Source organism: Sparus aurata, chromosome 22, assembly GCF_900880675.1.
Source record: "Sparus aurata chromosome 22, fSpaAur1.1, whole genome shotgun sequence".
NCBI lineage: Eukaryota > Metazoa > Chordata > Actinopteri > Spariformes > Sparidae > Sparus > Sparus aurata.
The window spans coordinates 15504794-15532465 of record NC_044208.1 but is presented as its reverse complement, the minus strand read 5'-3'; the positions used below and the strand labels follow the sequence as shown (position 1 = coordinate 15532465).

General features: G+C 44.1%; 1 protein-coding gene across 7 annotated transcripts in view; it reads right to left on the bottom strand.

Annotated features, from left to right (window-relative positions):
* The window catches only part of gphnb (gephyrin b), a 111529-nt gene that overhangs the window by 58897 nt on the left and 24960 nt on the right, over positions 1-27672 (bottom strand). For all 7 annotated transcript variants that reach the window (XM_030404879.1, XM_030404880.1, XM_030404881.1 and 4 more), the window contains exons 2-6: positions 19061-19139; positions 8120-8177; positions 7935-8027; positions 2402-2496; positions 930-996 (exon numbers count right to left, since the gene is read on the bottom strand). In XM_030404879.1, coding sequence (XP_030260739.1) covers positions 930-996; positions 2402-2496; positions 7935-8027; positions 8120-8177; positions 19061-19139 — 392 coding nt within the window. The remainder of the gene's footprint in view (positions 1-929; positions 997-2401; positions 2497-7934; positions 8028-8119; positions 8178-19060; positions 19140-27672) is intronic.

Sequence of the window (27672 nt, the reverse complement as noted above, 5' to 3'; positions counted from 1 at the left end):
ATTCAAATTAAAGTACACAGAGACAAACATTCAATTGCAAACATACACTTTAAACAAGCTCATACACAGATGCCGACTGTGTGTGGATACACTCACATATCACAATGTAGAGATTTTAGTCCTAAGTGAAGTCGGCCTTTGCATATTGAGTCATGTTAGTAGCAAAATGCTAAGCTAATGCCGTCCCCGTGATCAGGTCAGAGTCACTGGTGTCTCCCCAGTGCTTCTGTTCATAAAGTGAAACCGTCCAGAACACATCGTATTTTTTTCCCCCTGAAGTCTCCGTGTTTCATTGCCCTCTCCAAGGTTTACACCCGGGGTCACACTTCTCCTGCCTTTCTCACAATTTACTACAAATTTCCGCACCTTTTCCCCCCATTTTACTCATCACAACCTGTCTCTGGCACTGTTCGGTGTAGTCCAGTGTACCGCTGTGCCTCGTCATCTTCAGTGAGGAACAGACAGAAAAATGAGCAGAAAGCAGTACTGATAAACACAGCAGCCTCAAACGACTCATTCATTCATCTTTTGCAACTTAGAGAATGAGAACTGATGACTATTAGTTAATGCCAGAGATTCACGTAAGTTCACGCCAGAGGGGGCTAATTATTCTGTATATTCTGCAGTTTAAGTATCAACCATAAAAATTCTGATGCAGCGTTCTTTTTATTTTGTCGCCAGTATGCAGGAAAATGAGTCTCTGAAATTCAAATTCCAGGTGTAAAAAAAGTTGGGGACGAGACCCCTGAGCCACCGCAAAAAAAAACAAACTGAATATGAGTGAAGCATACGAGCTGACTTATCACCAGAACTACTCGACATTCAGCAAGCATCTGATCCGTCAATGAGCTACATGTGTTTACACTCATATTTGCCTCTTGCTGGTCAGGTGAATATGTTTCTTACTACACATCCACAGCGTTTCCTACCTGGGAGCCTTTCTTGCTTCCTGGCAAGTTGATGATGAGTGTTTTCCCTCGGATACCGCACACAGGTCTGCAGGACGCAAACAACAGGATAAAGCTTATATGAATGCACAGGAGGAAAAGTGCGACTAGAATGTCTTATCGCGTTTGAATACAGTAATCATAAAGTCAGTCGAGGGTTACAGATAATGTGGACTTTAACATGTCCCCTCATGGTCAACAACTGAGGGAAACAATACAGCTGAGTCAGGTAAAAACTGTTGTGGATATCATCCTGAAATTTCCTCAGTTGATCACCTATATAACAGGTATAGTTCAGGTATTTTGATGTGGGGTTGTATGAGGTACTTATCCCTAGTAGGTGTGTTACCTGCAGCAGATGACCGCCAGCTCTCCCCCTGTGAGGAGAAGCAGCTAGTAGCACCGACAGGCAAGCAGAGCGTTGTACTGCCAAGACGTATTTTAGCCACCTAAATGAGGCCCACATCGAAAATATATATCCGTTTTAAGTGTACGCTATATTTTTCAGCGTTTTTGGCGCTTTACATTGCCGTCTCATCTGCGACGTGATACACTGCCGGACAGGCATAGCCGCTGAGGGAATGTAGTGCCAAAGGAAAGGGCTGTCTGACAGCGATGTAAAGCACCAGAATGTTTCCATAATATAGCGTACACTTTAGCGGATGTACACTTTTTAGGTCGGCCTTCTTTTAGCAATAAAAAGCTCTGCTTCCCTGCTTCTCCACAGAGGGGGAGAGCCGATGGTCACACTGACTATGGGCAAGCACACCACCTCACATCAAAAGACCAAAACTCTGATACGTTTTCTGAAAGTTTATGATTAAACACGGTTGTCTTATTAAATATGCGCTAATTTGCATAAATGTCATTAAGGGGCATTCAATCCTTCGAAAAAAGCCAGACTCAAAGTTCTTGTTTCAAGTGGCTGACACACAGAGTTACAGAGGGGAATTCACGTATATCTCTTTTTATCAATCCATGTCAAAGAGAATATTCTACATTCATAAAAAATGTTTTTAAGAGTAAAATGTTTGATGAATCAGCCAATTCATGAGATAAAAGCCCTCTGCCAAAACCTTTAAATTACAAAAGGGATAAAAAAAACTGAAAGTTTTATGTGTGTATGGAGTTGAGATTTCTGGCATTCAAAGACGTGTTTTGTGGAATTAATTACATTTCTAGACTACAATGAGACACCAGCAGGTGAATAGGGTGGAAAAAGATCTCGTTGAAACTCGGTGAAACTTCCCCGGCTGACACCGAGACAGTTATTTGCTGCGTGACAAGTTCTGTGTAATCTTTTATGTTAAAATATACAAACGAGGCATTATCTAGTTAAATATGCACTGCTTTGCATGAATATCCAGAACAGAGATCTGAATTAATAAAGAGACTTAAATAAAGTACGGGCGATTTGGTTTGCGTCGTGCATGAAAAGTGTGTGTGCGTCTGACCTGGATAGCATGCCTAGTGGTGTGACGTTGAGGGATCCCATCAGCATCGCAAGAGACATCCCGGGAGCCTCGCGCTCTATCACCTCCTTAGTGGCCTGGAGAGGAGAGAGATGAAGAGGATGAAGAGGAGGGTCATTAGCGAGATCACAGTCTGACTAAGCGTGCGTCCATCTTAAGTATTTATGTGATGATTTATTCAAATGCTGTCAGGTTTACTCCCGCAGATTAGCTTCGGGAGCCATCTGAACTGAAAAAGTTGGCGGCGAGGGGGTTTACATAAAGAGACGAGTGTTGACAGAAAAGCTACTGTAACACAACAAACACAGACAAATCCACCCTTTCTCAAGTTACAGGGACTTTAATCTGTCAGCCTGGAGTGTAATTTCGCTTTAGTCCCTGGGACTTTTGCTAACAAAGCCTGGTTTATTTTTCAAAAATGCAACAAAATAAACATTCTCCTATCAGACAAAGTGAACTGCAGGGTGTTATCCCCACTCTAACTCTGACCCAGTCACTCACATCACGAAACGTAGAGCGAATGGTAGCTAATGACACTTAAACGGGCTATCTGTGATTTTCGGAGAGCCAAAGAATCGGAGAGCCAAGAATTTCCCGTTATTCTGCTATAATTTTAAAGAAAACAATGTAATTAATGAAATAATAAAAGAGGTTTTATAGCTCAGAAAACAAAGTTGATTAAAGTTGTAAAAACATTAATGTCAACATTAAAAAATGAACAGCAGCACACTCAAGTTTCCATCAGGCCCAGAAGCAGCAAGACTGATGTGCTTTAAATCATTTATCTCTTTGTGGTATTTCCTTTCAAAACTGTTTATTTTAACACAGATATCGTTTAAGACCTGGAGGCTGATGCTGATATCTGACACAGATTTGTGTCACCAGTTCAGTTTCTGACCAAATGTGACATATAGTCACAACCTCCCCAGAGTTATAGCGTGGAATCATCGGCATAAAAGTAAAAGGCATTGGTGTCATGATGAGTTATGGTAATTGCTAAAAAGCATTATGAATATTCACAAGTGCTTATAACTATAATTAATACAGTGCCATAGTCGCATCATAATGCGTTTTGATCCATTTAAGACACGGGCTTCACAGAAAGTGTTACACAAAGTTTAATTCATGTTGCATTTAGACACGCTCCCTGACTTCCTCCCTCGCTCTCAGACGTATCATCTGGTGTTTCCTCAGAATGTATCAGGTGGATGACACTGATACTTTAGCAGCAACCCTCTGAATGCATGTCCCAACTCTAAACATCTGGACTGCCCTCACAGTATTGATTTACAATCCCCCTTGTGTGTCTGACGGCTGGTAAATCCCAATCTGACCAGTCTCCTCCCCGCTCTACAGCAACACCCCAACCAGCAATCAGGACTGATTCAATCTCTGAAATCAATGCAGGAATACGTCTTTTTATTTCTGTGCAATTAAACAGTTAAATGTTGGAGAAGTTGATCCTGCAGCCTTACATTTATTTATTTTTTAATAGAACCACAATTATTTCTCAAAAAACCAGCAGGGAGCGGCGGTTTCATGAATTTGTCTGTGTGTGTGTGATAGTCTATAAGTTTGCGGGCCTGCAGTCGATGCGGTGCGTTCTCGACAGCTCGATAGCGGAGAAGATAGTGGCGTCTCCTCCAGCCGTGTGTGTTGGGTGCCCTTGAGTTGAGTGACACTTCAAACGCACCATTAGCGAGGGAGAGGGGAGAGAGACGACTTCAAAGAGAGAGGAGCCACTGATGAGCATCGTGGGCTCGGACTCGGGAGAGGAGAAGAGACGGAGGGGAGAGGAGAGGGGAAGGAAAGGGAAAGAGTGTGGGAGGGACCGAGGCAGAAGGAGAGAGAGAGAGAGAGAGAGAGAGAGAGAGAGAGAGAGAGAGAGAGAGAGAGAGAGAGAGAGAGAGAGAGAGAGGGAGGAGGGGGGGTGAGGCGAGGCCGGATCCATACCTCATCATGCACCGCTCAGAGTCACTGATTGGAAGAAGAGGAAGATGGGTTTGTGCGATTCGACAGGCATTCAGAGGACGTGTGAAAAGACGTTTGGATGGGGGGGCGACGTATTTCAAAATTAATGTTTCATTCATCAGGAGCGCCCCTGACCCAATGGAAAGTCTTTGCTTTATTTCAGTCCTGTTAAATATGGGAAGCAGACATGCCATAGGCTTACCACAAGAAATCAATGTGTGCTTGCAAGAGAGAAGCGGCTAATCAAGAATACATGTGTTGGACGGCGGCTAACAGGAAGAGATCACGCCCTCCAAGCCCTTAACGTAGGTTTACATGAGATGCAGCTTTAACGTCTGTAAGTACAAATCGTGGCAGAGTGAAAAAAAAAAAAAATCAGCATGTGACTTTTAAAAACATTTGGATATGAGGAGCATTCACAGCTGACTACTGACTTTGTTTCCACTTCCAATAATGTCTCTGTCTGTGTGTTGCTGTCCACCACAGCGCCGGCTTTACACTGGAAACATCAGCTGCAAACATGGAGCCAGAAAATGGGTCTCCGGAGTGAAGCGAAGTAGCAGGATCTCTCACAGGAGCTGATGCGTGTGGAAAGTAACCAAGTACATTAATACTGTACTTTGGTTCAGTTTTGAGGTAATTTACTCGAGTGTTCCCACTTTCTGCTCCTTCATACTCGTACTCCATGACAATTCGGAGGCGAATATCGTACTTCTTACTTGATAGCTGTCGTTACTTTTCCAACAACAAAAACAGTTGCGACTCCCTCTTATAAATCTATTATAGTGATTCATAAATGTTTATAAAGCATTTCATTTTATCAGCAGTGAAATAACTATTAACTAAAGTTTAATTTACCAATAAATGTACCATTTTTCAATGATGCTTATTAGAAAAGAAAGTATAAGCAGAAAAAAATAGCCCCACACTGTTCAAGTGATGTAATCATGAACATCATAATTCAATCAAATAAAGGGTTATTCCGCTGGATTCTACATCTGATTCTACCTATATTTTGCCAGTACATTTGTATTACTTTTAACAGAGTATTTCTGCACTGTGGTATTGCTTCTTTTACTTAAGTGAGAGATCTAAGTACCTCTCCCCCCACTGGGTGGTAATGGAATATATTTTTACTACTAACTTCTAGTAGTTAATACTAGAATACAGTGGGGCGACAAACAGGCTCCTGCACACCGTTCAGATGTCAATAAAAGGCAGTAGTGGAATGTTAATAGGTACAGTTACTCAAGTATTGTACTTCTACCTTTTTTTTAAAACTTTCACTACACTTCATTTTGGAGTCAATTTCACGTATTTGTGATAATGTGCATATATTTTTTTTATAACTTCAGTTACTTTACTTTGCAGAATTCCTCCTGCATCAGAGCCATAGTAGGGAAACTTGAAAGAATTATGTTTTTTGACAATGAGATTTAAAAAACACACTGATTCCAATAATCAGAAAACTGCTGAATATCGGATCTAATGAATCAGCCAGGCTGATCATCAAATGGTCCGCAAAGTACATCAAAAACATACATACACACGCAAATATATGTATAATTTGCTTTTGCTGCTTGACATTTAATAACATACACTCGAGACTTTCACTTTAGTAATATTCGCATGGGTGAAATTCCAAAAGTATCCCTGCTGTTGTGCAATGACGTCCCAGCTGACAAAGACATCAAGTCAAACTCATTCAACACTAAACTTTTAAGGAAAAGGACATATTCTCGTATTGATTTCAAAGGTGAAATCAATCCTGATTGCTCGTGTAGACAAAAGAGACGACACAGCTCAGATAAGGACTTTTCATCCTCCACACAGCTGAGACGAGGTTTGTCAAAATGTCTTAATGCAGCAACGTGTAGTACTTTTATTAAAAAGAGTATACAGGGAGCGCAAAGGCGACACAATGCAATCAGTTAGTTCTGTCCTGCCTTTCAGCTGAAACAGAATACAGTCATACGTGTCTTGTTACAGCCTTCAAACACACAGAGACAGACAGAGAGATACGGTTGTCTCCAGCACAGAGGGTTGAATCAGATAGCGGGTATTATCAGTGACTACAGTGTTCACGTGTCTTCTCTCTTCCAGGAAGGTTCCTGTCTGCCATGATTGATGAGGACCAGCGATACTGCTGAGAATCACAGCTCATCCCCTGCCAAATTGGTTGTGTGTGTGTGTGTAAGAGAGAGAGAGCTTGGTTGAGCACATGTAACAGAAGTATAGCAGTCTATCTAAAGTCAACGGTGGCGTGTGACAAGCAATAAAGATGAGTATACTTTAGAGAGAAGTATAGAGAGAAGATTTTGCTCTACAGTAGACAGCACACTCGAGCATCAACACACTACGGGTCGAAACAGCCACATCAATTACAGTCAACAGCAGCGAGGACATACAAAATATGTCAAAATACGGATATACTTTTGATACACACATACATCTAACATTAGTACTTGAATGAAATTCTATTCACATGGGTGACTTTACCAAAGTACTATTTTAACGTTATCACTTTACTTTTACCCGGTTCTTTTTGACAGCTATACCCAATGGTTTCCCCTTTTAATGGATATGGCATGTTGATGGCATGTGAGATCACAAACTTAAAGATTTTGATTTATTACAGCTTGACTAATGAATATTCCCACAATCCTATTGGTCAAGGTAGAGCAGTGTTGTCTTCATAATCCGTGATTGCAATCTGAAAGATTTCGTTAATCTGATTCCAAGCATTAACAGCTCATTTCTGACATGTAAAGAAACAGGAAATCAGACATCGTGTGTAGACCTTTGGCCAATATGGCCGCCCCTCCTGTAGTTTTTTGGTTGTTCTCTGACTCATTACCTCTGTCTTGTTTTTGTTTTTCAAAACATGTTTCAATAACAATCCTTATTTCCCACGTGACCGTGCTGCTGATTACACTGTGTGTTAATCAGTGCAGCAACACACGTGTGTAATCAGCAGAAACAGGACCAGAAGAGATCCACCTGAACAGCCTTTTGCTCGAAGGCACCAAAATGTCCGCTGCATGTGAGCTGTGATCACAGCAGCATCACTCCCCTTTACAGGATGGGACCTCCGACCAAAACAGTGTCCATATTTAACCCCATGCTGTCCTCGCTGATTCTAGGTAACATGTTTCCGGCTTTACTCTCAAGCTTATACAGTGTGCATAATGATGAAATACAAAAAAATAAAACGTGACTTAGGATGTTGTTCGCCGTCACTCTTTTGAGCCAGTTCAGCCGTCACAATGTACAATGTTGTCATGCCGGGCAGATCTTTGTTGTTTAAATCATCACCAATGATCAATCAATCAGATCTGTGATTGCAGCTTCAGAAATGTGAATACTTTCTGGTTTCTTTACTCCTCTATGACAGTAAACTGATTGTCTTTAGGATGTTGACAAACGCCATTTTCTGACGCCATTGTAATGGGCTTTTGGAAACACAGATCAACTTTTTCACAATTTTCTGACACTGTCTGGCGCAAACAACGATCAAGAAAGTGATCAGTCAATTTAAACCTACCTCTGGTGTGACGTCTCTCGGGGCGAAGCCGGTGCCTCCGGTGGTTAAGATGAGGTTAAGTTCCTTCTCATCGCACCAGTCCACCAGAGTCTCCTGTTCATTGACACACACAAACAGTCAGTTATACTCATCGCTGCAGATACTATATAGTAAAGGATAAACCGTCAGATTGATAGATAACATACCTTGATTTCGTCTATCTCATCTGGCACTATCTTGTAGGCCGAGATCATACCCCCCAACCTGAGATAGGAGGATAGTTATTAGATTACAGTTACATACAGTAATTATAACATTCAAGACAAGATACTTTATTGATCCATCCAAGATAATCCTCTTTTTCTCTGCACTTCTACAGGGAGGTCAAAAAGGTCCGCTGAAGAACTGTGGGCCTTGTCAGAAGTCTGTGTTCTTGTCGGGTTAAAGGATAAGTCCATCGAAAAATGATAAATTCTGTCATTATCTACTCATCCTCTTGTCATGTGAGGTTTTGTAGTCCACAAAACTTTTTTCTGGAGCTTCATAGCAAAACCACATCGCAGTATTCTTCAAAACAACTGAAGTAAATGGGGACTTGTTTTAAAACATAAGAAAACTGCTGAAATACAAAAAAAATTACAAATAAAATAGCTCCATACAGCTCGACTGGTGTGATTTAAGTCTTTGGAAGCTCAAAGAACCCATATTGATTGGACAAAATGTACTTACACCCTTTTTCAGCCAAAATCTTCCCTGCAGTTGCTAAGCTAACATCACCCTGTCTGAAGGAGTTGCACAAGCTCCACTGTCAAGGGTGTAAATAACCTGTTCTCAAGTCAATTTAGGATCTTGGAGCGTTTTCAGAGACTTGAATTAATCCAGATGAGCTGTACGAAGGCATTTTATTCTTATTTCCACTGTTGTTTTTTGATGTTTTAAAATAAATCCCCATCTTCTTCAGCTGTTACAAAACTTCACCCGACTTTCCATCGGCATGAGGGTGAGTAGATATTGACTGAATTTTCCATTTTTGGGTTGAGCTATGCTTTACGTTGCAGAATCTGTTAAACTGTGGACTCACCTCTGTGATTCTCGTGGCAATACAGCAGAAAATACTGTAAAAAAAAATAAACCCAAACACGCACCGCAAAGCGGTTAACGTCTGTTTGCGTGATAGTGACTTTAAACCCTGCGGCTGTCATTTGAAAAAGATGCCGATGAAGAGAGCAGATGATAAAAATACACAGAAGATGTGTGAAAGGGTCGCAGAGAAATGGAGAAAAGGTACAGACAGGAAAGAGGGAGCGAGAGATGTAGCAATATAACAGAGAGCGAGGAGGAGAGAGAGAATGCCCTTGAACATTGCCTCCTGAAAGGATTTTCCACAGGACGGCCCACTGAAGAGGGAGCTCTGACAAGGACAGAGCTGCTGCTGCTGCTGCTGCTGAACGGTGATCCACGGCGACCTCCTGTGGTCACACCGGGTATGACACCCCAAAATGAACAACCCCAGGCTCAAGGTGAAGGCTCTGCACAGACACCCCTTATGTAACCCTTTTCTTTTTTCAAGAAGCGCTATTTTTGGGAGACTACTGCATCATGTTTCCCCTCTGCGTCAGCCACTTAAACGCCATGATACCCTCCCTCAGACAAATACCCGTGAACATTAAAGCGCCCCGCTAATTTTTTTTCTCCTTCTTCTCCTGCCTTTCAGATGCTTTTTATCCACAACTGGAAACTCTCACTCCTCACACACATACACACACCCGAGTCACATTTTTTTGCACCCTGGAAAATGCCATTCACAAACTGTGCAGCGGAGCAGCTTAGAGACGCGCCGAGCAAGACAACGGAGGAAAATACCGCAGCAAGTGTGCACGGAGACGAGGCGTGGAACTCAGAGAGAAGCTGTCTGCTCCCGACAAAAGAGGCAGAGGAGTCAGGAAGAATCATTTAAGAAGTACTTCTTCATGAAATGCTGCACATGCGGGGCCACTCCGAGCATCCTCTAACTTGTTCACCCACACACACACACACACACACACACACACACACACACACACACACACTCTACCCTGCTGACATTCCTGTGATGGCACGAGTGATTTACTTCTCCTGATGTGTTTAGGAGGGAGGGGGTTGTTTTTTGGCATCTCTGCATGTGTGTGTGTGTGTGTGTGTGTGTGTGTATGATTGTGTTCATGCATGTGCATTCGTCCGTTTATGTGTGTGTGTCTGTGTTACACCTCGGGAGAGTAAAGGAGCTGTCAGGACAAATCACCTCTCTGCCTCTCCTGGGGTTTTTATGCCTCTCTGTTTCAGCCCAAATGAAAATATGCTCAACACAAATAACTAGGGTTCCTTCCCACCGTTTCCTAGGCAACCCCTCCTGCCTGAAGCCTCTGGCTGCTGTGTTGTTCATCGTGAGAGAGTTTGTGTGCGCCGGTGAATGTTTGTGTTTAACTATCGGGGATGCCATTTCTGTGCGAAAGGCAGCAATGTGTTGATGACTGGACATTTTTTTCGGAGATGTGTGCGTGCTGCATGAAATACCTTTATGCCGCGACGTGACGCGCACGTCCACGCTCACGCAAAACAACGTCGGCAGCGCTTACATATGCGAACGTGTGCTCATGGATGTACATATTAACATGCTCATGTGATTTTTGTGCATTTGTGTAATGCACAACACACTGCATGCACACACGCTGACACATAGTCCATATCTAGTGTGTATCACTGCACATACTTCTACCCAGGTGGCTCTACTAAGTAAAGGTATCGCAGTACACATTACATATTATATGTGTGTGTATATCCCAACATGCATGTATGTTAAAATACGGATGTGTCTTTATGGGTCTATGTGTCACTATATATAATATTTACACACTGGATGTATGTGTAGGTATACTGTATGTGTATGTGTTGTGTACGCATGTGAGTTTTCTCGCGGTAGTGTGCAGCGTTATAAAAAGAACACAAAAACTGTACTTGAGTGAAAGTAAAGATAAATAATAAAAATATTACCCTAAAGAACTGATGCAGCATGCAATATGAAAAGTAACTACTAACTAAAGTTAGTGGAGTGGAGTCAAAAGTGTAGATGCAATGGAGTGGAGGTATAAAGTAGCAGAAAATGGAAATACTCAAGTACAAGTACCTCAAAATTCTACTGAAGTACAGTGATCGAGTAAATGCACTAAGTTTCATTCCATCAGTGTTGGTGCTCGTACACATTTGTATGCACACATTGTTTGTTCACCCATGTGTGCAGGTATACAGCGCAGAGAGGTGTTTCTGCTATTAAGCAAACTCTCACTGATGTTAATTTGGGTGGACAAAATAATAGAAGCACCTGCCCGTAACACAACTCAACAGCACCACAAACTGCAGCCTTTAAAATGGCCACACAGTTGAGTCAACACCTCTCCAGAGGTAGCAGATATGTAAATGTGGCGTAAATGATTGCATGTACTGTTTGTTTGATTGTGTGTCTGTGTATATATGCATGTACGCACACACATATGCATATACTAATGTGAATATACTGTATAAACATGTATACTGTACCATCCTGGTACCAGACCTCTGACAGCCCTGTCGCCAGGATTAGGCGCTGGCAAATTTTCTGCAAACCAACGATTCGTTCACATTTGTACGTGTCATCAGTTAAGTTCCATAATGACATTTTCTACAAAACGTTTCATTTCAAATTCACATTGATGGACAATTTCCAGCCATGTTTGTTGCTACCAGAGCAGGTTATTTTAAGTCAACGAGTGATCTTTTGCTAACCCTAACCAAGTGGCTTTGGTGCCTTAACCCAACCAATCCACAAGCACAGTGTTGTCACAACAACATCAAACTGAAAACTGAACCCTAAAGAAACCCAAAATTAAAACATAAACAAATGTAAAGTTCAAACATATCTGTAGTTGGCATTGATCCTGGCAGCTGGGTTTGCGTGAACATCCTCAACATCTCACTTTGTTCAGCGGCTCATTGTGATCATTGACAACAAATGCGTTTTCCTGGTTTCAGAAACAAACTAACCCATCAGAGCTTTGTAGGCTACATCCACGAAGAAATAATATGGTGTCGTTGTACTAACTTATCAAAAACGAGACAGTTAAGACAGGCACTTTTGTTGCATGTCATGTACACCACCACATTTTAACAGGCTGTCTCTCCACTGGCACCACTCACAAAAACAGCGCTAACATGGGCAGATTTCTTGGATCAATGTAAAAAAAAAAAGAAAAAAGAAAGCTAAAAGCTGCGGCAGGTCCGCTGCTGACTGAAAATGACATCACCGGAACAGGTGAGTGATTCTGTGTCGATTGGCTGGGCCAAAACCTAAGAAAGTAACCCTACCGCCCAAACAGATGAATATGAACATTGACTTGTAAATGTAAATTCAGTATATATGTATGAACAGACATATGTGTACGTATAAGCATGCATGCAGTCTCTGTATTTCTGCGTGTACACATACACACATGCAGATATGCATACGTATGTGTGTGTGTGTGTGTATCTACAATATGAGCATGTGCTTGAATGTGTGTTTCAGCATGACTGGTTCCTCTGCAGATAGAGTGCCTGGCTGTATTTTGGAGAGGGTGTGCTCTGAATTGAGGGAAGCCTATTAGAGGGGAGAGGGCCTGCAACATTTTAATCTCTAACACCCATCTATGTCTCTTTCTACTGCAAGGGGTTACGACATATAAAGCTCTTCTTCAAACTGCGGGCCGGAGGAAGTCAGCCTGGAATAAAGGCTTTTTCGCTCGAGGTGTGGACAAATCCTGATGCGGGCGGAGGAAGAAATGGAAGGGGAGGGGGGGTTAAAAAGAGAAGAGCGAGGCCAGGCGGAGGGATGGAGATGGAGGGGTGTGAGCTGGTGAGGAGGGAGGAAAGGAGGGGTGGGGGTGGGGGCATGGCAGTAGTTTTTTGGCCTGAAAGCCTGGACGCGTTGGCCAAATCTTTCTATGAATAAAAGACGAGCACAGAGAGGAGGATAAAGAGAGAAAGGCGGGATGAGAGAGAGAGAGAGAGAGAGAGAGAGAGAGAGAGGGGCAGAGAGTGAAAAGAGCGAGAAAAGGGAGGGATAGACTGTCAGGGGCACACTTAACAAGAGAGAGGAAAAAGCATGTGTGTGTATGTGAGCCAGCTGCAAATCTCAGTGGTTGTGGGACACTTCCAAGATAAGACCCATCTGCCAGGGTGATTTCATTAATAATACAAGCTCTTTGTACAGGGCACTCAATCTCACTCTCTCTTCCTTTCTTTTTCCTTGCTTTCTCGCACACACACACACACACACACACACACACACACACACACACACACACACACACACACACACACACACACACACACACACACTCCATCCAGGGAGGAGGAAGAGAACCTCGGCCATCTCCACGCTCCCAGTAGTAGCATGGAGCCGTGCCCATTACAGCTGAGTTGTTGCTTCGTCCATATGCAGGAAAGCTCTCAAGGGGTCACCTCTCGACGTGTTTTGCTGATAGAGGGAAGGATGGAGGGATACATGGAGGAGGAGGAGGAGGAGGAGGAGGAGGAGGAGGAGGAGTGGAAGAGCCCACCTCTTCAAAACCCCTGCCGTGATGAGAGCTCTGAGTGCTCAGCAAGGGGTTCCACTCTCATGATTCCACTCACAGCCACTAAACAACACGCACAACAACGCCCAAGAAACAAACACACACACACACACACACACACACACACACACCATAAAATATTCTGCAGACCACTCCACCCCACAAGCGTCCAATTTATTTACAGAATAAATGTCATCCTGGTTCAGATCTGCCATCGCTGACGGTCCCCTCTCCCATTCCATTTTCTTTTTTCGAAAAACCATCCCGGGCTTGACCACATATTAAACACGCTTCGTGTATTCAAATAGCAAAGTTTAACATCTATGGCAAAACAAGCACCGTTCACGTGTGTGTTACAACTGTTTGCAATGTAACTAGAGTGTGTCTGCTGGTTTTTTTTGCTTTTCCTGTGAAAACAACACTAATGAGAGTGATGGGAGGGAACCAAAACAGCAGATTTGGAAGCCCTGTAAAACCGAAACAATGAGCTGAAAGACACCAAAATGCTCCGTAAAGCTGAGCCGGAATTATCCATTGTTTAGCATGAAAATGTAGATTACAGCAGCTTCAACGACGTAACTGTAATCACTTACTGATGTGCATTTGCAACGAAGAAAATAATTTGCCAAGAACATTGAATTGAAGTATTGTAATCACGTGTACAATTTCTTTCTAATACCATGACATGAGTTTCAAAGTAAAGATTCGCGTGCAAGGTTTTCTATCATGTTGATGTGCATAAATTAAATGACTAGAAGTGTGATTTATCACAGAAGACAGAATAACCACTTTGAAATAACTTGAATAATGAAGACTTGAAAACCACATCACATTTATGTGGAATTTCCCCTAACTTTGTATGTCAGAACAGTGAACAGTCACACTTAAGACTCTGCATTCATTGAATCTAATCAGACCAAGTTATTTAATTTAATCGTATTGACGGAAAAACTTTGCTTTAAATGTGACACTTCACACCGAACTTAAGTAATAAAATGAGTTGTTGAATTTACATGTAATTAAAATATTCAAAGTCACTGTTATGGACAAATGTATTGAGCATGGACGATGTTATCGCTTAAATTAAAGTTCAACATTGTACATTTACACAAGTAGATCCAAGTCAAAATGCGATCCAGTTGTTATGATGCAGCACCACAGGTTTGTGTTTGTGTTGTGTCCTTGTCCCCTGACTGTCTCCTGACTGTGAAATTGGGCCGACTGTCACCCATCTGATTGACTTCTGGCTATTCTTAGCCATGACAATTTGTAATATTGACAAAGGTTGTTACAACACAAGTCGCCGGAGGGCAGGGACGCAGAGTTGGCTCAACAGCCCGGGGAGGGAAGGAGGGAAGGAGGGGGAGGTGGGGAGGGAGGGAAGGAGGGAGGCTCACGCGATATATGAATCTAAACAAAAGTACTCCATCACACTGGAAAGGTATAGATGCATGCAAAATACTAACACACACACGTACAGGTGAGGACACCCACGTGTACGCACACACCCACCCCCGCCTGCCTCATCTGTGTATCCTTGAGTCTGGGTATCATTTGTTTGACCCCCCTCTGCTACTTTTTCTCTTTTTTTTTGCCACATATTATTTTTCTCACCACCTGACGCACCTCTGGATGCTCCCGCATGCCAGACTGGGCAGACTGATTGATTGCATGTGCCAATGTGTGTGTGTGTGTGTGTGTTTGTGATTATAGTTTATATTATATGTCCTGCTGTGGCCCCAGACTCCCTCCCTGTCTCCCCTCCCCTGCTCTCCCTCCCTCTCTCTCTCGCTCTGTCTCTGTCTATGTGTCTCTGTCACAGCAGTGGTGGCACATTGAGGGCACGGCGTTCTGGCTGGTCAACCTGATGGAGCTGCTGACTCGTGGTGTGGCGTGGATTAACATGGCATGGAGGATTCTTGGGCCAGAGGAGGTCAGCCGGAGCCCGTTCACATCACCTACCGCCACCGCAACACGGCGGAGCACAGCGCTGCCTGTCCCTGTGTCCAATTTACATGTTTAACAGCACCCTGTTTAATCCAAGATCAACCCCGTCAGTTAACTGGTACAAAACACCTTCAACCAACGTGTCTTTTTAGTGGTTTCAGTGGACGACAGGACGTCCAGCTCTGCACTCACACTGAGCAATTCAGTCAACAGAGTCGACCGGGCCAACGAGCAACTTCAACAAACTCGCCAAGCTTTTATCAGCTGTCCACATGACGGGATTTTATTCCACAGGCATATTCTCCATCAGGAAAGTGCGCAATTGATGAGGAGTTGATTTTAGCCTGGAAACATCACAAACTATCACAGTGGCGACATTAAAGCGGATTCTGAAGCCTTTTTCGGTACCATGAGTGCATACCTTGCCTTGATTTGTATCCAGATATTCAGCCATATACCGTAAACCCACCTTTTATATATTTTTTGTCCACCCATAAATCAAAAAAGTGTGGAGATGATGTGGCAATGTACTGACATGAATACATCTAAGTGTTGAATGAGAGATAATATGAAGGTTACTGTTTTCAGAAATACTTAAAATTGAAATTCCCCTTTCATTTCCAGAAGCTTTTTATTCATATTCATGCTAACAAAAGCATCCTTAGTTTTGCTGCCAATGACAATACATACATATATATATATACTAGAGAACTGAAACTACCAAACTACTGAAGGGAAGTTAATCAGTTCCTGGATTTTGTTTATCGGCATTTCTTTTTCCTGTGTAGACAAATGTACCCTGGAGGAGTCAAAGTAAGGTGGTTGGTCTGGGTAGTAGGTGTAATTGCAGTACTTTCATACCACTGTGTTAAAGACCGGTTAGGGGATAATCCCCAGTTTAAACCTGAACAAAAGCAAATAAATTCATACTGTCTCGTGTTTCAGATCAGAAAGGACTTTTTCAGTAAGCAGTCCAGTCACCACGATGAAACAATGGCATGTAAATGCTTCTGCAGAACCACTGATACTTTCACACGTGCACATGTCATATAGAAATAGAAATTTTAAAAAGCATGAAAAAAAAGCACATCATATCACATTCACATTACCGGCATATGACTTGACTAACATATCGGGTAGTGGAGGGGGAAGGTGGTGGAGCTTCCACTTGGTTTGTGGCGACAGATACAGAACATATTCTGAATGAGACCTTCAAACACTTCCAGCCGTGTTTGTCCTGACCAAAGCAGGTATTTTATCCAAAAGCATGATCTTTTTCTAACCCTAGCTGAGTGGGGTTTTTTTCTGCTTAAACCTTGTTTTAAAAAAATGTCCTCATTATTACTATTTTCCTCAAAAGCAGATTAGGTAGAATTATGCTTTTCTACCAGTGAATGTAATGTTGCACATACTGTAAGTATACAGACAGTATATGTAAATAAAATAATGTTATTCACTAGCTTACAAACCCACTGAAAGTCGGTGCTGGTCTGTTCTGACGCTCGTGTCTTCAACTGCTCAAGCTCAGGAGGAGACTAGTTTCCCTTTAAGTGACGCTTAAATGAAAATGAGAATTTTTCAGTTTGGTTTTCAACAGTTAAACGTTCAACCTTATAAGATATTAAAATTGTAAAAGTATTTCATTGAAACATTATTCGGATTTGATTATAAGGTGGTGCAGAGTGCTATTTGTATTGCAGCAACAGGATGGTCACGCACTCTCCATAGTCAGTCAGACAATCTAATAAAATCAGCTGAGTGGATTAAGGTTGATTAAGAGTTAAAACAAGGGCAATTAAAGCATGTTTGCTTAACAAAGAAACTGAATGAGACCCACAACTCTGCCAATCAGTAGCTGTAAACATGACAGAACACACACATACATGTATTAAACACAACAATACAAAACAATTCCATATTTTCCCTGGTTTGCACACTGTACAAATAAGCATACAATGGATCCCTGATCACTCTATGGCGTGACGCACATGACACAGCACAGGCCTCCTCACTCTCCCTAGTCTGTGTCACACTGATGTGACACATACATTACACATCGGCCTCAAAATAAACACACCGTAAAGGACATGAGAAGCAGGGACCTGTCCAGGGTCCCACAGCGGGGGGTTGGGGGGGGTGACACTTCAGTGATATTGACTGGTGTGATATTTTGACGGAGCGGCAGGATAGCGCCGGAAAATCAATGTCTGTGTGGAAAATGACTGCAATGTCTAGAGAAGCATATCTGAGGCTACATGTTGGGGTCACATATCGTAACGTTTCCACTCACGGGCCGAGGAGGCGTCGAAAGGCATGCAGTGTGTAATGACACAAAAGACCGCTATTGATCACTGACATCAAATCCAACATAAAAAAATAACATCTTTTTTTCATGCCATAGACTGAAATCGGTGAAATATTTAGTACACATTATATCGCCAAAAGTATATGGACACAGGTTTTGTTTTGTACCTCTGGGGCTGGTTTGGCGAGGCCCCTTAATTCCACTTGATGTTCCAAGATAATATGAATTACATTCCAACTTTGTGGCAAAGGTTCAGGGAAGATCCTTTCCCCACATAGCAAAATAGGTCTGGCTCAGCGATGGACTCAACCCGAATGCAGCAAGCAATTATGGTCCATATCTGGTGTGCCTATGACACAGGCCTGAGACCTGGGCCAGAAAAGGGCCAGTGATAGACATACAGTAGACTTATGTGTTGATCATGGGCATTGGTTTATGGGTGCCCCATGTTCCAGATCTGCCATTTTTGGGAAGTGGGTTCCCTTTCTAATATGACGATTCCCCCGTGCACAGCGCAGGAGGTGGTTTTCCCACTTTGATGTGGCGTAATCTGACTGGTCCCTGACCTCAACCATATTGACTCCCACCTTAGGGATGCCAAGCCTAATCGCCCAACATCAGAACCCAACGTAATGCCCGTTGTTTAGGCATTAGACATCCAGGAATCATATAAATGTATCATGTAATAGTAATAAGGGCCATGTTGAGTATCTTAATAACCTGTGAGATGCTTTTATTAGAAATCAGTGGTTTACCTTGAGTTTTTCTTTTCAAGATTTCAGTTCTCGACACAAACATTCATAAAGCTCGATTGCGATGGAAATGATTGTTTTGTTTTTTTCCCCCCCCTGTGCTTTTCACGCTCCTTTTTGAGGGAAACAACTGTTGATTTCACCTCCTTTGGTTTCTATGAGCAAATAACGACTTCTTGCAGATACAGAGAGCCATCCTTTAACAGGAGAGTGCTGCAACTCCTTTTGTTGTTGCCATGCGTGCTGGGATTTTTATCCTCCACAGGGCGACACCGAGCCCCGACATGAAGAGATATTTTTAGTTTCTTAGTTACACTCTTGCACAAAAAGAAGACAAGCACACACACACACACACAGAGACCTGTGCATCTTTTTCAACGTAGATTTAAGGTTAGTTCAAGACTTAGCTCTGGAATAAACGTCTATGTGCAAGAAGGTGTTGCTTGATGTGTTTCTTTTTTTTTCACTTCCTCAGGTTGAATGTGTGATAAAAAATTTTTTAAAAAGGCAAATACTCACAGGGAGGGATCATGGACGAGATCTTTGAGGTTGACGCCACTGCGGTCCTCTGCAAGGTTCCGAAAACAGCTGTCACTCACTGGATAGACAGAGACAGAAGAAAATTCAATTAGCGGACAAAAATTACAACGAATGAAGGGCACTGTCCAGACAGCCAACAATTCTTTCTTAAATGTGAGTTGCTTCGTCAGCTCACTAGCTCACTCTGCAGGACGCGGGAACGACTATTTTCTAAACTGCGTCAAGGATGGCAACATGTGATTATTCAAGGTGGGAGACGGGAGTGAAAACCAGATGTAGAAAACGCCCAAGTATACCAAAACGATCCTTCTCTGAACCGACGATGTAAGAAGTTGAACAACATCCAAGACACTGCTTTCCAAGCACATCTCTGAAGACTTCTGCACTGTTTTGGAAGCGTGTCTGTATTCATTTTTAACATTTTGATCCATCTTTCACACCTGTGCACCTAACGAGAAGAAAACAAAACTGGATCTTGGATATAAAGGACTCTTCCGTTGGGTCTAAATTAGACAGAATGAGATGCTTTAATGTGTTGGAGCTCCACTCGCTCCGCAACGCGAATAAAAGGCAATGCTTACACCTCCGCCGAGCACACTTTTCGAGCTGAGGAGAAGCCACACCTTCACCGTCTCCAACCTCTACTTATGAAACCGCGGCGGCCCCTCGACTGCAGAGCAGGTGCGAGCCACATGAGTCATCACGGCGATCACAGACGGATAGAGTGACGGATGGAGCGAGACAGGGAGGGAGACGAAGACATGGGGAGAGGAGAATGTAAAAAAATAAAAAAAAAAATATATATATATATATATATAACAAAGCGAGAGGAGACTGAAAGAGACAGACGGGGAAGCATGAGGAGAGGGACAAGGTGTTTCGTGATCTGACGGGGCCAAACGTGAACGGACATGCTCGCATCTTAAAATAGATGCAAACCGATGCACCGGAGGGAGGGAGGGAGGGAGGAGGGGGCTGTGATGGTGATGGTGGCTGTGGCCGTGGCGGCGGGCGGCGGTGGTGCAGTGGATTTAATCCAAAAAAACTTGATGTGCTAGTTGTAGACAAGACTGGAAATGTCATGATGTTACTCCAATGAAGTGCCATGATCCATGAACGAGGGGAGGGGCGGAGTGGATGGGGTGAGTGGATGGGTGAAGCAAGAATGGTGTAAAAAATGGAGGTGGGATGGCAAGGATGTGAAGGAAGGGGATGCTACAGAGCTGGAAAAGGATGGAAAAGGAGGTGTGTGTGTGTGTGTGTGTGTGGGGGGGGGGGGGGGGGGGAGAACTGAGGTGGAGCGGAGTGGAGTGGATGAAAAGGATGTTAGGGGAGAGAGAGAGCGAGTGGGGGAAAGCAGTGCCGATGGGCCAGCGCTGTGGAGGCAGAGGTAAACAGAGGGGTGCAGAACGCTGCTCTGGGCTCCGGCAAATAAATGGGAGAGTGCTGACATTTGCACACCGAGCAAGCTCAGAAAGAGAGAAAGAGAGGGAGAAACAAGTGAGACGGAAAGACTGCGGGAGGGAAGATGGGGGGGGGGGGGGGGGGGGGGGGGGGGGGTTGTAGCGAGAAAGAAGGGTTGAGGGAGGAGAGAAAAGGGGAGCAAGCACATGGAATACACACCACCCTGGCTTTAGAGGGGCACTGCTGCATAAGTGCATGTGTGCGTGTGTGTTTGTGTGTGAAGAGGGAACTTCCTTCAAGACTGCAGTATTCCTTACACATACACACACACACACGTGCGCACGCACGCACGCACACACACACACACACACACACAAGCAGCCCTCCTCAGTCTTTCTCTCCCAGCTACCCCTTGATCTAAAAATAGCCGTTCCACTCTCCTACAAGAGGCAGCAACCATTCTGAACCAATCAACATGCTCTGTCAAAGGCATCGGTACCACCACCCCTATGTGTGCGTGTGTGCACACGTGTGTGCATGTGTGCAACAAGGGGAACTCCTGACTGAAGGTAATAAAGCTGCCCCTCCCTGATGCACCGGTTAGTGAAATTGGTGGGAAAGCGATCCCTTCGATGAAACAAGCACGGGAGAGAATCAGAGAAGCAAGAGGGCGGAAAGAGGGGAAACAAAAAAAAAAGATGGTGCGAAGGAGTGAGGGTGGAGGGGAGGGAGAGGGAGATCTGGCTGCAGTTGAAACAGGCTTCAAAGGAATATTAATGTGATCCTGTGCAAGAGCTGAAGACAGGGGGAGAGTAGGGGGAAGAGGGAGGGAGGATGGAGTGAGAGGAGAGAGAGGGGAGGGTGGGAAAGGTGCGCAAGAACTTCATGACACCGCTTCCTCCCACTTCCATGGCTCCGCCCATGCACCTTCCTCCAGGTAAACCTGCGGCTTTCATCCGCTGTCCCCCCAAAACGTCTGTGTTCACCGCACCATCGCGACCGTCCGACCCAAAAACCCGCAGTGTGTGAGAAACCAGGGATTAAATCTTCACAAGAGATGTCCGCCTAGCTTTGCCTCCTGATCCCTGAGCAGCCACTCCAGTACCCAGACGCAATGCAGTGACCCCGTCCCACCCCAGAGGGCGCTGCTCCCTGTGGCACGTACAGTACACAGCGAGCTAAAGGTCAATGCTTCTATATGGCTGGAAAACTGTGAGGAGACAGACAGCTAGAGCCAGACAGATGGAAGTGAAGCTGGTTCCAACTCCATCGACATGTCACCCGGCTGTTCAGCGGTCAAACAGCTCAGATCTCGTCGATGCAATTTTAATTTGTATCTGATGTTTCTGATACGAAGTGCAACCACAGAGGGCACTCTGCACTGCACACTTTTGCGTCCATATGCGGTAATTTGTTTCCGTTTTTGTCTACATTTGAAACCATCCATATGCTTGTATTTGTGTGTGCGGCACAATAAGAGGTGGTTGGAAAGCTCCTGAGAAAGCCAATGAGCGGAACTTGAGTTCATTTCTCTTGGCCAAACTTTCCAAGGTCATGAACCAGTATGAATTCATGATTTGTGTTGGTTTTTTGTAATCTTTAAGCGGTGAATATGATAATTACAAAAGAAGAAACAGTGTGGCAACACAATTCATCGCAATATCCCAAACTGCATTATGGGCAAGTGCAATATCCAGACCAGAGAAGCTGTGTTTTAGTGAATGACCTTACCTACAAAATGAAAAATTGTGATGCAAAAAATTATAATTCCCAGCAATCATGAAACTTATTCGTAACTGTAATAGCTGTCAAAATAATCGCATATTGTGCAAATTGAGTTAAACTAGAATGGCACTCGGTAGAGCGCACACCTCCGCCGAGGCCACTTCAATCAAGGCTGATCCAAAATCAAATAATCACCTATTTAAATACTAGATTAGGATTTTTATTTGGATCCACATCAAACTGTACTCACTCACAAATACCAGCCACCTAAATACGGCAGATTTTTTTTCTTGCGCATTATTCCCTGAGAGATAACAAAAATGCCCTCGCTCTTGTGATGTTAGAGAAAGTGATAAAAAACGTCCTGGATCCTTCTCTCTGTCCAGATCCGAATGACAAGTCAATGGGGTCTATTCTGGGCAGAGATCATAATCGTTCTGAGCTTCGAGGAAATACGTTCAGTTGTTTTTGTCAGGTCGGGGTTTTAGGGAAGACTATGGAAAGGGGAAGGTGGACCCAAATGCAGTAACACACGAGAGGCAAGGCGTGGGGAAACAAAAGGCGAGCTTTATTTAACAAAAGCTGAATACCAAACAGACAAAACGGGGGCAAGAGGCAAAGTAGCAACTAAAAACAGTAATACAAAGTAGCAACTAAAAGGCAGGACAAAGTACAAAGAAAAAATCAAAGTTCAAATCAAGAATGCAAATGGCAAAATCCAAAATCCGAAAACACATACCAGAGACGGGGGAACAAGGGACAGACAGGAGCAGGAGCAGGAACATGGACGGGAGCATGGACGAGACAGACGCTGACAAGAACATACGGACGCTGACAAGAACAATGACCAGACAAGAACACAACAAACAGATTTACAGTCATGACAGTTTTTGTGTCATCCAGCTGACAAACCAACCAACCAGCGACACGGGCGAAAAAACAAAACCTCCACGGCGGCAAAAACTGAGCCCAATTCTGTACCACGACTTTTAGTGTCTTTGAATACAAACACCTTACACAACACTGCATTTATTCATATAGGCATGATTGTAATCAGTTTTCAATATTTCCTGGTTCCTGTGCCTCTATTGACTCCAATCGCATCACATTTGCCTCCACCCGTGAGTGTGTGTGTGAGCGCTGTTAGCCTGCATGTCCCCCAGGCTACAGCAGTGGGAGGAGAGCGGGAAAGCCTGAGCATCAGAAGCATTTTGCAGGGCAGCAACACTGCTCACACATGGGACCTAGACGTGCACACCCAAACACTCGCGCACACTCTTAAAGGGTTAATTACTAAGCCACGGCAGAGCGCGAGAGATCAGGACGCGGGGGACGACATCAAGAGGCCAACGAGAGGAGAAGTGATCAGGGAGGAGAAAATGTCAATATGGAGCGAAAAAATGAATGGAAAAAACAGAAAGAATTATTGCTTTTAAGGGGAAAAAAGAGGAAGCACGAGTGTTTCCAAGATCTGTTTTCCTGCTCTGGCTCTTCTGGTGGTAATAAAAGTGTACAACCAATGGTCACATCTGGACTAAAAGTAGAGAAGGGCTTTACTGTTACAAATCACACATATATATTTGATGTAACGCTGTATCAAATGCCCTCAAACACAAGTTATACGAATAGGTGGGATGTTAGGCCTATAATTAATTAAAGTGCAGATAGCCAGCGCTGAGACGATATTGTCCCAGCACTGTAGCTGGGAGTTACTTCAGTCGTTATAATCCTGGCAAGTAAAAGAAACAAACAGGAAAAAAGAACTGAGAGAATAAGAGATAGCAAAAGGTGGCATAGTGAGTATATCTATAGTTAGCAAGCTAGCTAACTGTCCAGAGATGGCAAAGACTGACTAACTGTATAATTATGTGATGTTTTGTGATACAGATAGCTTCGTTGGCAAGCTTCGTGCTAGCCTAAAGTTAGCCAGGTTAGCTAGCCATGTTGTGTTAAACAGATAGCATCTTGTTCCTGCTGTATTTTAAATTCTCAAAAACAACTTAGTGCTGGCACAAGAGTTTTTTTTTTCATTAGTTTTATCATAACAAATGAAATAAACCCTGACCAGACAACAAACAGTGATAGTGTGTAGCAACAGGTGGTTTGACTCTATTTACATACAGTTAGTAAGCTAGCTCATCATAGTAAACCAGTAAGACAATTTACTCATGCAATATTTTGGGATATAGATGGGCTAGCTTTGTCGGCAGGGTTATCCATCTGTAATACAGTAGCTTAGCAACCTAACAGGCTACGTGCTGTCAGTCTGTTAGCCACTAGTGGAGGGGATTCATAAACTGCTACTATGTTCCACTCAATCATTTCCAGGACATAAAGCAGTCAGCACTCATTATCTCCCTGGGATCCCACACTAATGGGGTTTTCCCTTATAGCAGGTCCTCTCTCTCTCTCACACACACACACACACACACACACACACACAGTTCACATGCACTGTGTCTGTGTATGCATTCACACACACACACACACACTCAAATAGACAAACGTCACGCAACAAACACATGCATTTTTTTCAGGTACACAAACACACCTTTGCACACACACACACACACACACACACACACACACACACACACACACACACAGCTCACATGCACTGTGTCTGTGTATGCATTCACACACACACACACACACACACACACAAATAGACAAACGTCACGCAACAAACACATGCATTTTTTTCAGGTACACAAACACACCTTTGCACACACACACACACACACACACACAAACACACACACGGGCGAGCGCGCGTGCACAGCCTTGGACACCTTGCCACGGATCAGCAGTTTTACACAACTCGCACTACAAATCACAGCGCAAGACAGAGCTAGATGGAGATGGAGTTGCGTGTGCCAAAGTCTACTTCCAGTCCAATTATGACCGTGCTTATCCATCATTATAGCGCTACCCTGCTGCTCCTCGGATGAAAATATGGAAGTTAGGTGTTTTGGATGTTATGTTTCACTCAAGAAATGACGGTGCATTGCAACAAAACTGGCAAGTTTAAATGTAGATCATCCTTCCTTAGTTTAGTCTGTCTAAAAAAAAAAAAGATTTATCTATACATGTGCTGGAACCAGCGGACGGAGAGCAGAGCGTCGCCTTCTTTCGCCTGAGCAGCCCACTTGCCATCTCTATTGTTTCCTGTTCTTTATCCGCCAGCAGAAGTGCCAATGGCCCTCCAGCCCTTGAGAAAAAACTACTATGGAGGTCAAACACTGGATTGGGCTGACATCTGCTGGTGGGAGGGACGACACCTCTGCACACCAATAAGCCTCAGCCGAAGTGATATCACTGCCTCCTGTCTCCTATTTTACTGGCTTGTTCTGTGTCAAATGGAAACACTGGGCCTCGGGCCTCGGATTAAATGGGTTTAATGATGAATAGAGGTATGGACCCGCCTCCAGATTGTAATGGGGTGGGGTAGACATCTGACTAGGGGGCTTTCAGTACTACAACCCCCCTCCCAGCTAGAAAAGGAGAGGAGAGGAGAGGAGAGGAGCAGTGGTGCACAAATACCAGCATCTTCATTCCATGGCAGGGTAAATTTCCAAATTAATAAAGGCTTCACGGTGCTGGGTAAAATATAGTAACAGCAATAACAGCAGATAACCTAATCTAATATAAGCCCACTGTATCTTAGCAACCTTGTTAATTCTGAGAGGAGCAGTGGGGTAAGCAGCAGAAGCACCAGCATCCATCATCAAAGACACACCCAGCAGCAACACACACACACACACACACTCACACACACACACCAATTACTCACAAACTCTCAAACCCACGACACCACGCGCATGCACATGCAATCTCACCATTAACCGCTACCTTCAATCAACACTGCGATGCAGATGAACGCGTACACACGTGCAGGGCAACATGCTCGGGCACGCGTGCGCACACACACACACACACACACACACACAGATCCTCGGGCTTACTGTAAGCAGCCGGGAGAATGGAGGGGGTGTGGAGCGGAACAATGGGATCCTAATCGTCGGGCTGCATTTCAAAGCCTCTCCCCCTCTACAACACTGTTTCTAGATAAGATTTGAAAATGCTATTTATATCCGCGGGGAGAGGAGCCAACCAGCAGCTTGATTTTCATTTATTTGAAGTCAGATCTAAATTGGGGTAGAGTTACATAATGCAAGGAGTGCGACACTCCACCTGCTACCGCCGAGCCTAGCCATTGAAGAACGTTACGGAGGGAAAACGGCCCAAAAGAGAGAGAGAGAGAGAGAGAGAGAGAGAGAGAAAAAAAAAGCACCGGGCCCACGCTAATACTGCAGCTAATAATTACTCCATCGGCTTAATAACCATCGCTTACTACACCGAAGGAGCCCGGCTCATCCGTGTGGGTACAGCAGTGGGCCGATTCCGCAATCTCAAATCCAAACCTACTCCAGCGTAGCCAGGCCAAAAATCCTCCAACCACGCTGAGCCAAGGACAAAACAACACAGCACAACATGGCCCAGTCCCCCCCACCCCCACCCCACGCACCAGATGTGCAGAGAAAGGAAGACAGAGAGGGTGAGACAGCTCTGTTCTACACAGCTGTGTACCCAGGCAGGCAGGCAGGCAGGCAGGGGCCCATCCCCGGCCCCAGCTCCAACCAACTCTCCCCCCTCCCTCCCTCTGTCCCCGGAGAGACGAGGCAGCTCCATCCCCAAGTCCGAGTGAAGCGGGGAGGAAGAGGAGGAGGAGGAGGAGAGGAGGGTGGTAGGATGGACATGTGGAGTTGAAGGGAGGGCGAGTTGGAGCCTAACCCTGACAGGATTAAGGGAGCAATTCACACTGGATGAGCGGAGGGGGAGTGGAGAGAAGTGGAGAGAGAGAGAGAGAGAGAGAGAGAGAGAGAGAGAGAGAGAGAGAGGGGAGCGGCGGTGGGAATACTCCGAAAGCAAAGAGGGGAGGGCAGAGGAAGAGAACGGAAGAACAAAGAGAGTAGTAAGGTAAAATGGGAAGATGGGGAAAAGACTGGTTATGGGGGGGAGGATGTGAGGAGAGAGGTGCAGGGGAACGAATAAAACACTTGCAAGGAGGGAGGCAACCACGCAGGACGGAGGGAGTTCAGGCGAGTTCTGCCGAGTCCCTCCATCTTCATCAACAGATATTCCACCATCCCCGCTCGTTCACTGAACAGACACTGACTCGGGCAAAAGTTGGAGGGGATTTCACATTTTGAAAAGTAAAGAGGGAGAACTTTAATCAGATCTGCGCCTGAACAACAAGCTGATTACTGTTTGTGTAAATACAGGCTGATCTGTTTTTTTTTTGTTTTTTGCTCGATTTTGTGACGATAGAAGTGTTGACAACCCTTTAATGCCTGGTCTATTCTTAGTAACAATTTTATCTTTAGTCTATTTCATTCTTCAGTAACTATTTTATTCATCCTATTCTATTTTTACCTCCGAGGTAATGTTTTCACTCATGT